This window comes from Ailuropoda melanoleuca, chromosome 6 (assembly GCF_002007445.2).
Source record: "Ailuropoda melanoleuca isolate Jingjing chromosome 6, ASM200744v2, whole genome shotgun sequence".
NCBI lineage: Eukaryota > Metazoa > Chordata > Mammalia > Carnivora > Ursidae > Ailuropoda > Ailuropoda melanoleuca.
In genome coordinates this window covers 10,147,789-10,159,896 of record NC_048223.1, presented here as the reverse complement: position 1 = coordinate 10,159,896, position 12,108 = coordinate 10,147,789, and the positions used below count along the sequence as shown (strand labels likewise).

Here is a 12,108-nt window from a genome sequence, read left to right as displayed (position 1 = left end):
AAACAGACTTATTGCTGATACGGAGAAAGTATTTGTGGTCTAGATAAAAGATCAAACCAGCCACACCATTCCCTTAAGCCAAAGCCTAAGGCAAACAAGGCCCTAACTCTTGAATTCCATGAGGTCTGAGAGAGGTGAGGAAGCTGCAGAAGAACAGTTTGAAGCTAACAGGGGTTGGTTTAAGAGGTTTAAGGAAAGAAGCTATCTCCATAACATAAAAATGCAAGAAGAAGCAGTGTTGCTACAGAAGCTGCAGGAGGTTGCCCAGAAAATCTAGCTAAGATCATTAATGAAGGTGGCTACACTAAACAACAGCTTCTTGATGGGGGCGAAATAGCTTTATATTAGAAGAGAATGCTATCTATGACTTTCACAGCTAGAGAGCAGAAGTCAATGCCTGGCTTCAAAGCTTCAAAGAACAAACTGACTCTCTTTTGGGGGATTAATACAGCTGGTGACTTCAAGGTGAAGCCAGTGTTCAATGAACATTCCAAAATCCTAGGACACTTAAGAATTATGCTAAATCTATTATTTTGCCTATGTTCTATATATGGAACAACAAAGTCTGATGGCAGCACATCTGTTTACAACATGGTTTACTGAATATTTTACACTCACTACTGAGACATACTGGTCATAAAAAAAAGATTATTTTCAAAACATTAGTGCTGACAATGTACCTAATCACCCAGGAGCTCTGATAGAGATGTACAGTGAGACTGATGTTGTTTTCATGCCTGCTAACGCAACATCCATTCTGCAGCCCATGGATCAAGGAGTTATTTTGACTTTCAAATCTCATTATTTAGGAAATACATTTCGTAAGATCAAAGGTACAATACAGAGTGATTCCTCTGACAGGTCTGGCAAAGTAAACTGAAAACCTTCTGGAAAGGATTCATCATTCTAGATGCCACTAAGAACATTCGTGATTCACGGAAGAGGTCAAAATATCAACATTAACAAGGAGCTTGGAAGGAGATGATTCCAACCCTCACAGATGACTTTGAGTGGTTCAAGAATTCAGTGGAGAAAGTAACTGCAGATACGGTGAAAACAGCAAGAGAACTAGAATTAGAAGTGAAGCCTGAAGATGTGACTGAATTGCTGCAATCTCACAATAAAACTTGAATGATGATGACTTGCTTCTTATGGATGAGCAAAGAAAGTGGTTTCTTGAGATGGAATGTACCGCTGGTGAAGATGCCGTGAAGACTATTGAAATGACAACAAAGGATGTAGAATATTACATAAACTTAATTGATAAAGCAGCAGCAAGGTTTGAGAAGATTGACTCTAATTTTGAAAGAAGTTCTACTGTGGGTAAAACGCTAGCAAACAGATTGCACGCTGCAGAGAAATCATTCATAAAAGGAAGAAGAGTCAATTAATGCAGCAAACTTCATTGTTGTCTCATTTTAAGAACTGCCACAGCTACCCCAACAACCCTCAGCAACCCCGACCCTGATCAGTCAATAGCCATTAATTTCAAGGCAAGAACTTCTATCAGCAAAGAGATTACAACTTGCTGAAAGATCAGATATGATTAGCTTTTTTTTTTTTAAGAAAAAGTGTTTTTAAATTAAGGTATATACAGGGGCGCCTGGGTGGCACAGCGGTTAAGCATCTGCCTTCGGCTCAGGGCGTGATCCCGGCGTTATGGGATCGAGCCCCACATCAGGCTCCTCTGCTATGAGCCTGCTTCTTCCTCTCCCACTCCCCCTACTTGGTTCCCTCTCTCTCTGGCTGTCTCTATCTCTGTCAAATAAATAAATAAAATCTTTAAAAAAAAAATTAAGGTATATACATTGTTTTCTAGGCATAGTGCTAGACTACAGTATAGTGTAAACCTAATTTTATATGCACTGGGAAACCAAAAAATTCACAACTAACTTTATCATGATATTCCCTTTATTGCAGGGGTCTGGAACAGAACCCACAGTATCTCCAATATAATTGATGGACAAACTGGTAAGTGTGTACTTGTAATAAACTTCTTTTATTTCACTAAAGAGAAGTGCTCAAAGTATTTATATAGTAGATGACTTGCACTGTAAAACTATGGATATTTTTGAGAACTCCAAAGGCAAAGCAGAGGACACCCTGGGCCATCCAAATAGCCAACATTAAAATAGTGCTTTGATTCTGCGTAAGTGACAAAAATATACATTATCTCCATTTTGCCACTTGGCCTCTATGTTATCGCCATTTTATGTAGGATGGCTCTATACTGAAGACATATAAAAACTGCAAAAGGGTAACATTGAAAGAGAATATCAGATTAGACTCGGCAAAGTCTTAAACTATTTTAAGAGTCAAAAAATAAAGCAAAAATGTATAGGTGGTAGAAATATTACATATACTGTAAACTAAACAAAGTAATCTATTTTGTAGTCTCTGGGTAGAAATGATAGGCATAGTGTGTATGGCAGAGACTGCTGTTTGTCTCTCAGTATTCTTTCTGCTCTTCCTTTATTAACTAGAATCTCTTACTTTTAGCAAAGCACATGCCTGGCCAACTAAAGACTACATTTCCCAGCCTCACTTGTTGTTAAAGTATGGCTATCTGACTAATTTCTGGCTAATAAGATGTGAGCAGCAATGAGGCACATTTATTAGGTCCTCAAAAAGAATAGGTGTGGCCTCTACTCTTGCTTTTCCTGTTCCTGCTGGCTGGACCATAATAATATGAGAAGCTGAAGCACTAGTATTAAACCATGAGATAGAAACTACATGTTAACATGACAGAGCACCAAGATGGAAGAAACCTGGTTCCCCAGCGCTGTAAATCCTGGCCTGATTATATCTGCTGTTACATGTGAAAAATAAAGAAAATTACAGCCTCTTCATTCAACTGAATAATATTCACAAGAACAGTATTATTTATCTATGAGGAGGTGCCATGCATCTCTTAAGGACTAGCTACTGGGGGCACCTGTCTGGCTCAGTCAGTAGCAATGCAACTCTTCATCTCACGGTTTGTGAGTTTAAGCCCCGTGTTGGGTGTGAAGCCTACTTTAAAAAATAAATTAATTAAAAAAAAAAAAAAGACTAGCTGCTGAACCTGTGCTTATATCAGAAAAGGGTTTATCACTGAACACAGACCACCTACAAACAGCTACCATTCAACAAAACATTAGTATGTACATATTCACATACGCTCACAGGCTATTCTTGCGTAAGAGTATGGTCATCTGTACGTCATCAGCATAAATGAGATGAAGGTAATTAAAAATGAGCACAACGTTATAACAAGACAGGGCTATTTTAAAACCCGGATACTTACGGATACATTAGCACTGTCACTGCTTGCAATCTCAGCTGCCTTCTCGATTATCTGTTAAACAAAACTGTAAATTAAATTTTGGCACTTGTATTTATAAAATTTTAATTGTAAATGATTACAGTTGTACTTAGACTATAAGAAACAACACAGGGTCTGGCATTTCTATGGTTTATAATGTAAACGTGAATTTTAAATGCAAAATGGTAGTATGTGGTGATTCCCAATCTTCAAACTCTTGACAACTGATAGTCAATGGTATTACTATAAGGGACTGTGACTCCTCGGGTGCACTAGCATTGTCTGTTGATAAGATAAGAGAAGGCTTGAATATGCATGTGAAAGAATTTTTCTTTGGTATGAGAAAGAATTTTAAATACAGGTAAATATTTTCTGATTAAGAAAATGCAAAGGTTGGGGCGCCTGGGTGGCACAGCGGTTAAGTGTCTGCCTTCGGCTCAGGGCGTGATCCCGGCGTTATGGGATCGCCCCACATCAGGCTCCTCCGCTATGAGCCTGCTTCCTTCCTCTCCCACTCCCCCTGCTTGTGTTACCTCTCTCGCTGGCTGTCTCTATCTCTGTCTAATAAATAAATAAAATCTTTAAAAAAAAAAAAAAAGAAAATGCAAAGGTATGTAAGAGTTACTAAATAAGTTTGCGGCATTTGTCATTGTTTTTTCTAAATTAACATAACAAAAGTAGAATATCAAGAGAGAGTCTAAAACTATCTTTTGAATTCATTAAGTTCGAAAGGGGCTCTGATTCTTGAAAAGATGGGAAAATCAGTGGTTGAAGAATCTGAAGATTTATATCCAGTTACTGACTTATATAATCCTAAATGAATAATTTAAGTGTATCCTCAAATGTAAAGTGTACTGATAACTCCTATCCTATTTCATACGGTTGTTATAATGACAAAATGAGATCACAGTTATTAAAATTATCAATAACCATAAAATTGTCTTGAAAAGCAAAATGTACACAAATGTTCACAACAAAAATCATTAAATTAAATAAAAATACAGGGAACTTTCATTTTTTTCTATCTGTATTATTTGATCTTTTAAATGATCACATATAAATTCTACAATTTTAAAAGCCCCAATAAGTATAAATATATTTATACATATTTAAAGACAAATCCTCTATCCCAAGTTGATCTTCAAAGACAGACTCTCTAAGAGATTACAAAGGCAAAAGGAAAGTTTAGTGACTTAAACAATGTTGAAATAAAACATTTTAAAGAAACTGGACTTCTCTTGAAATATAAGACGAAAACTACTCGTATTTGCATAGTATTCTATTTGTAAAAGTGCTTCAAAAAGCACCTCGTTTGATCCAAAAGAACTATAACTGATTGTTGAGCACACACTGTAAGTGAACACAAAAACAGTCATAGCTTGGAGTGTAAAATGTATCACAAGTAGCTATGCCTTCTGGTTAAATTGCTATTCTAAGGAATAAAGCCATGGCATGAATGCAATGGATAAGTCAAAATGTACTTTTTCCTACTCAGTGTACACTTAGGGATACAGTTCCTGACATATTTGGGCTTTCTACTGTACCAACCACAAATTTTAATTTGGCTGTATATTACAGATCAGAAAATGATTTCAGAAGAATTTGAAATGAAAAGTTATTTCTTATGAGGATAAAATTCAATTAAAATGAGAGTACAGAAGAAACGTTACGTTAGGTAACAAATTAAATCTACGTATTACTTTAAAAATCTATTCTATACAGGTCTGGTAGTGCTGAATTTTAAAATACAATGAAGTTTAAAGGTGGATTAATTTGAGTATTATTTCATATAATATCAATTTTTAAAGGAAGCTTATTCTCACATATCTCACATAGATTAAGGAAATAATATAAACTTGTTACTATCTGAGAATTTGCTCCAAGATTTTCTCATGAAAATCAGCATTAATCACACCTGAAACAAAGATGCCAAACCTGAAGATAAAACGAATGACAGTTTAGCTCGCAGAATATAAATTAGCATAGCCCCATTTTCAACTCCACCAGATACCCTCCTGATACCCAAGAAAAGCAGTTTGTATACTAAGGAAACGTGTTTAGAAATGGAAGTCCTTGCTATAGATTCTACACAAATAACAGTACCTTAGAAAGTCTTACTAATAGCAATATTCAACATAAATGATCTGTTCTTTGAGTGACAATTCTAACACAGCAGTGACTACGTCTTTAAGCCCTAAACTAACATGTTGGGCAAGCTTCAATGTACATTTCACATGCTCAGACTTACATGAATGCCATTTTAAATTGAAAAGAACCTCAGAGAACAATTATGATTTCCTCATTTAAAAATGAAAAACCTGACCTCCAGAGATGTTATGTCTCACCTGGTCAGTGATAAAGCCACGATTAAATACAAGTTTATTTGGCTCCATGCTCAGTGGTCTTTCCACTGAATCAAGCTGCCAGTGTATGTGACATTTTGAAAGAGAAACAAACATGTAAGGCTTAAACTATAAACATGAAGAGCCAAGAACTAATGATTCAGTGATTTTCATGCACAGTGGTACTTTAAATAATTAGCTTACCTTATCGAAGGGAGGATAATAGTAAGGTTGTTTTTTAGTCTCTGGGAATTTGATATGCAAAGCTGTTGCATTTTCAGTATATGGATTTGTTTGAACAGTTCCCATTGGATTCAACATTTCTTCAAGTTCATCTAAAATATGCAAATAATTTTGATTCTTAAAAAAAGTTTTTAAAACTAAACTAAAATAAATCCTTAATAGAAATTATTTTAAAAGTATGTCACCTAAGGAATCTGGCACACAACCGTATCAGTAAGCCTCTAATTTTCTGTTAATACCTGACACAAGAATTGATGTGAGTTTACATACATCTTTAAAATGGGAAAGTTTCTAGAAATACCTACCTCACCTCTTTCTTCAAATCTGACAAGTATTCTCAATCTTGAAAAAAAAAAACTTAATTGGAATTGCTCTCCATCAAAATAAGGTGACCCACAGAATTTTTATTACTTCACCACACATATGGATTTCTTATTTTCCATGGTCATCAGAGTACCCAAACTGGTATTTTGAGAGTCATCAATGGCATTGTTTGAGACAAATCTAATGTTGTTTATGTTCCTCAATTATCCCATAAATTGCTGATACAGTTAAAGGGCTCTCTGGTAGTTTCTGCAACACTTCATTTAAGTGGTACTCCTTTAACCTAATAAACTGCTTATTTCTTTAAGGCACTCCCTCTGCTCCCCCATGGCTCATCCACAGAATTGTGCATGGGAATCTTAGATTTCAATGTTCTCATAAAACTTTTTCATTTCACAGATAAGTAAACTGCTGAAGAGACAGTAAACTCAAGAGAACAGAATTAGCAGTACAACCTAAAGTCTCTCCTCTCCAAACTATTATCTCCTTCCTTATACTGATTTTTAGCACAGTTGCTCCCTCCTAAGGAAATAAAAATCCATTGTGTCAAAGCCTAATGCCCAGATATTATCCATACTTGAATTATTTACCAAGTCTAGAAAATATATTTTTTTAAGATTTATTTATTCATTTGAGAGAGAGAGAGAGAGAGCACAAGCCAGTGGAGAGGCAGACTCCCTGCTGAGCAGGGAGACTGATTTGGGGGAGGAGGGATCTCAGGACCTGGAGATAGTGACCTGAGCTGAAATGAAGGCAGATGCCTAACCATCTGAGCCACCCAGGAGCCCGGCTAGAAAATCTTACAGAGTATTTCCAAGTTTCAGCTCATTGATCAATTCTTTGCTTGAGTTGTTTAATACTCTCAAATTTCAGATTCTGTTGTCACCCAGAAGGAAGCAATTCTCATCACTTACACACCTCTAAAGCAGATCTCTCAGCAAACTAAAATCTTATACTTATGCTATCTAGTAGCATTATACTCCTTTGTCCTATCCCATGCAATCTAAATGTAGCATTTTAGTATTCTTATTGGCCCCAAACATAGAGAGATAACCTTGCTTTAAAGTGATTATAAAAAGGCACTCTAATATATTTTATAAACAGAGAGTACAAATTGGTACAACTTCTACTGGAGAGCAATTTGTGATTATCAAAATTACAAATGTATTTATTCTTCTTTTAATTTTAAAATTCCAAGTTTTTTTTTAAGTTTTTATTTTAATTCCAGTTAGTTAACACAGAGTGTTACATCAGTTTCAGGTGTACAATAACAAATGTATTTATTCTTTAACTCAATAGACCCACCTCTAGGAATTTATCTTAGACACAGACATGCACATAAGCAAGATTATTCATCATAACACCACTTAAATTATCAAAAGGTAAGTCTGCTTTAAGAACAGCAGCAGCACTTTATTACATAAGGTTAAAAGGGCAAAAAGGAGAACACTTCACAGAATGCTATTTTAAGAATAGGAAGAAAAAAATAGAAATCTTCATTTGTATTTCCTAGTGTATGCATGAAGAAATCTGGAAAGATACAAAAACAACCAGTAATGTGATTATATACCATTTAATGATGGCCCAGGGACTCTAGACAATAGATTATCTGTAGTTCCTTTGTTTCAGCTTCACTCCTACTGGGATAAAGTGACAATTCTAGAGCTGATACAGGCACAGCAAATGTGTTCACTTACTATTTTTCATATTACATTTTGTTAGAGATGAAGTCAGGCTCATGGTATGCCAAGTTAATATTGCCCAAAATTGTCAATTTTGCTAAAAATACCAGTCAAGTTGCTTGGTGATTCTGGAGAACGTGTGAGTCTAAATTAAAATTTTCAAAAACGTGTAACTGCTGCAATGCATAAATTTCTACTCTAACTATGAAGCTCATCGTTTCTCATAAGAAATGTATGAATGCACACTACTCTCCTATATTTGGGGGAAAACATGATTAGTAAAAACTATTGCAGATATATGGAGGAAAGGGTAGAAACTGAAGAATATATACACACATAAAATATCAGAACATGAGTTTTAAATATGTCTGTGAATAAATGGTTATCCAAAACCAATTTCTCAGATGTCAACTACTAATAAATGAATATTTTCAAATGTTTGTCACAACATAATTTTAAAATGCAATTAAGTTCACAATTTTATTAACTAATTGTATTAACGAACTATGAAGGCAGGTGGAAAAAGAAAACCACTATTATAATGCAAAGTTTATACTAAAAATTTCAAACATTTGGGAAAAGCAGTGTGGAATAATGGAAAGATTCAAAGGGTTCTTTCATACAAATCCTACTTTGAACCAATTTTGTAAGACTTACTAACTTATCTCTGAGGTTCACTTTTCTCATCTGTAAAATGGAGACAAAACTAGCTAGCTTGTTGGGGTGCTCTGAATAATATTTCAGAAATATAAGCATATGGAAGGTGCTCCTCTTAGCTCAAATTTCACGTTAAAGCCAACTAAACAGTGTGTTTTTACTATTCTTCCCATATTAGTGAATGTTTCTTCTATTAGTGTAGAAATTTAGTACAACTAGGAGCAAAAAGGTTGTTTTGAAGAAGATACTGTTCCTTAGGAGAATTTCTCCAAAATCTATAAAAATAAAACTTTTAAAGCAAGAACATATTCACCGAGATAACAAATATATTACGACACAAATCACTATTTAAATACATTAGAACGGTCTGTGGGAATCTGTTTTAGAATAAATAATAAAGAGACTAAAAGATGGTTTCTTTACTAAACTGAAAAAATAGTGAGTCATAAAAGAACATTAACTAGTCCACATGCCAAAAGTTACTCTTTAAGGATTAGGATGTAAGTCTTACCAGGAAATGAAGACCAGCTGTGCAATATTATGTCTCCGGATCTCAACTGTCCTTTAAAGTCAAAAACCATCGTATTTACCCATGCTACAGGATAATGCTGTTGAAAAAGATACCACTGCATAAATATGCCGAAAAAGAACTTTAGCATGGAAACATGTACATGCCTTTTGTTTCAAAAATTTATATCTAGAAATTTCTAGAGTTCCAGGTGATTTCCAAAAAATCATCCAAAATAAAACAAGATGTACGTGGAAAATGTTCAAGATCTTTACAGTAGTTCAAGAAAACTCTGAAAGCCAATTAATATCTCATGATGAAATAATGTATCCAAAAAACATTATTTATTGTATAAACATTACAAACGATGAGGAATTTTTAATGATCCAAGAAAATATGTGTGATATGTCAGGTTATATGTTTTATTAGCTTTAGGCCTCAGTAAACCTTAATGTAGGAGAAGGCACCGTCTGTAGGTATTGCAGAATTTATTTTTATTTCTTAGAAGGAAGCACAGACAACTAGACCATTTATATAGGATTTACATAGACACCAAGACCAACTAACTTGGTCACAGTGTATCAAAAAACCTTATAAACAGTCAAATACTTTGTGTAAAATTCTTTATCAGTGTAAGAAAAAATACTAAGGAAGTACCTCTTCTGTGACTTTTACACCCTAAAATTTATTTTTTAAGAACTGTATGATAATAAGCAGAGGAAAAGCCTGCTTAATTTTTAAAGAATAAAAGGACACAAATTCATGTACATAAATATAGTAACCAGTTTTCTTAAAAAGTATATAAAATTCATGTCCCCATCCCTCCAAAACAACTTTTCATAAATTTGAAAGAAAATGAAAAAGGACTAAAAATATGAAATGGAAGATGAGAATATGAGAACAGGTATACCATCCTTTTTCCACAATTTTGAAATCTAAGAAAATGAAAACTAAAAGTTTATTCATAATTTATATGACAACAAAACATGGCCAAAACTGGCATGAAGTTAACTGATATTCTGCATTTGTCTCATTTAATGTGAATATTCATATATTTCACTGCTAGATAGTGATGTGTTTGATTACAGACTTGTGCCCCAGGCCCCACAGGTGTGTTGAGTAAAGTATGTTGTACAATCTTCTAAAATTCACACAATTCTGAATGTTCAAGCATATGTGGCACATAGAATTTCAGTTAAGGTACAGTGGAAATGTAATTTTTTAAATTTTTTCATTCTTTATCTATATTTTCTAAAGTATTGTATTTATAATGGAACACCTATGGTATGATATCTGCTAAAATAATTTGCCAAAGAGAAATAAATGAATAGGACATAAAAATGAAGATTTATCGTTTTTTTAAAATTACTTCACAGGGACCAAAGTTACACGCTATAATTTCATATTATTCAATTACTACAGTCTTAAAATTATTCCATTGTAAAAATTTTTCAGTAATATGTAATTACCACTTTCCCAGATTTCCGGATGGTCTGATATTTAGAGGGATTAATAGTTTTAGTCGACTTTTTCGTTTTCACTTTATCCAAAACTGCATAAACAGCAAAACATAATCGAGCCATTCGTGGCAGGTCACAAGTATTTATATCAAATTCCAGTGGTTCATTCCAAATGTGATCATTTTTCCCTGATATCTCTGAGCTTACGATGGTTTTACAGAGGAGTTCAGTACCATGAAAAAGGCCAGCCCTGACATGAACCTGTAATGAGGGAGACAAAAATGAACACAGAATTATGAATACTGCACCACTGAAACACCTCCACTCTGGAAAAACAAACAAATACAGGGAGAAACAGCACACCAACTCTAGGAAAAACTTTTTGTCCACAGAACCATCAGGCTGTAAGTAATCAGTATATAATTCACGAACTGTTATTTTTAACCTATTTTTCACTTAATAAGTAAACCAACTAAAAAATGCAATATTTCTCAATGGTATAAACAGGTCTACAGAAACCAAGACCATAAGTATAAAAACTACTATCATATGCTCACCTCCACTGACTGCATCTACTTGGGGTCCTGTCTTATTCTTCTATATAACTGCAAAGGAAGTGATGGATAAAATGTCTCCAGTCTCTTTCTACTTCAAAATAATGTACAAACTGGTCATTATAAGAGCCGCCTTCTTAAAGATATTCTATCCATATTTACAATTATCCTACACATAATTTTTTTTCATTTTTTCCTAAAGACACAGGTCCAGAATGATGCAAGACATATGTGAAACATCCCAGAAAATTTTACTGTCATGTATATGACATAACCCAATTACCTCTAAATTTAAAAGTGAGTACTACAGAACTAGAACAAATAATCCTGAAGTTTATATGGAATCACAAAAGACTCCAAATAGCCAAAGCAACCTTGAGAAAGAACAAAGCGGAGGCATCACAATCCTAGATTTCAAGAGATAACTACAAAGGAAGTAATCAAAACAGTACTGGCACAAAAACAAAGACATGGATTAATGGAGAACAGAGAGCCCAGAGATAAACCCACACTTACCTGGTCAATTAATCTACAACAAAGGAGGCAAGAACATACAATGGGGAAAAGACAGTCTCTTCAATAAATGGTGCTGGAAAAACTGAACAGCTACATAGAAAAGAATGAAACTGGACCACCTTCTTACGCCCCATACAAAAATAAACTCAAAATGTATTAAAGACCTAAATATGAGACCTGAAACCACAGAACTCATATTACTTCCACATAGACAGCAATTTCTTGGACACTGGCCTTAGCAGCATTTTCCTAGACAGTTTCCTCCGGCAAGGGAAACAAAAGCAAAAATAAGCTATTGGGACTATACCAAATAAAAAGCTTTCTCACAGTAAAGGAAACCATCAACCTAACAAAAAGGCAGTCTACTGAATGGGAGAAGATATTTGCAAATGATATATCTAATAAGGGGTTAATATCCAATATATATAAAGAACTTATACAACACAACACTTCCCAAAAATCAAACAATCCAATTAAAAAATGGGCAGAGGACCTGAACAGACATTTTTCCAGATGGC

General features: G+C 34.4%; 1 protein-coding gene across 2 annotated transcripts in view; it reads right to left on the bottom strand.

Moving 5' to 3' along the window:
• The window catches only part of PIK3CB (phosphatidylinositol-4,5-bisphosphate 3-kinase catalytic subunit beta), an 80,584-nt gene that overhangs the window by 59,816 nt on the left and 8,660 nt on the right, over positions 1-12,108 (bottom strand). For both annotated transcript variants that reach the window (XM_034661913.1, XM_034661914.1), the window contains exons 3-6: positions 10,530-10,781; positions 9,064-9,160; positions 5,851-5,981; positions 3,287-3,337 (exon numbers count right to left, since the gene is read on the bottom strand). In XM_034661913.1, the coding sequence (XP_034517804.1) occupies positions 3,287-3,337; positions 5,851-5,981; positions 9,064-9,160; positions 10,530-10,781 (531 nt within the window). The remainder of the gene's footprint in view (positions 1-3,286; positions 3,338-5,850; positions 5,982-9,063; positions 9,161-10,529; positions 10,782-12,108) is intronic.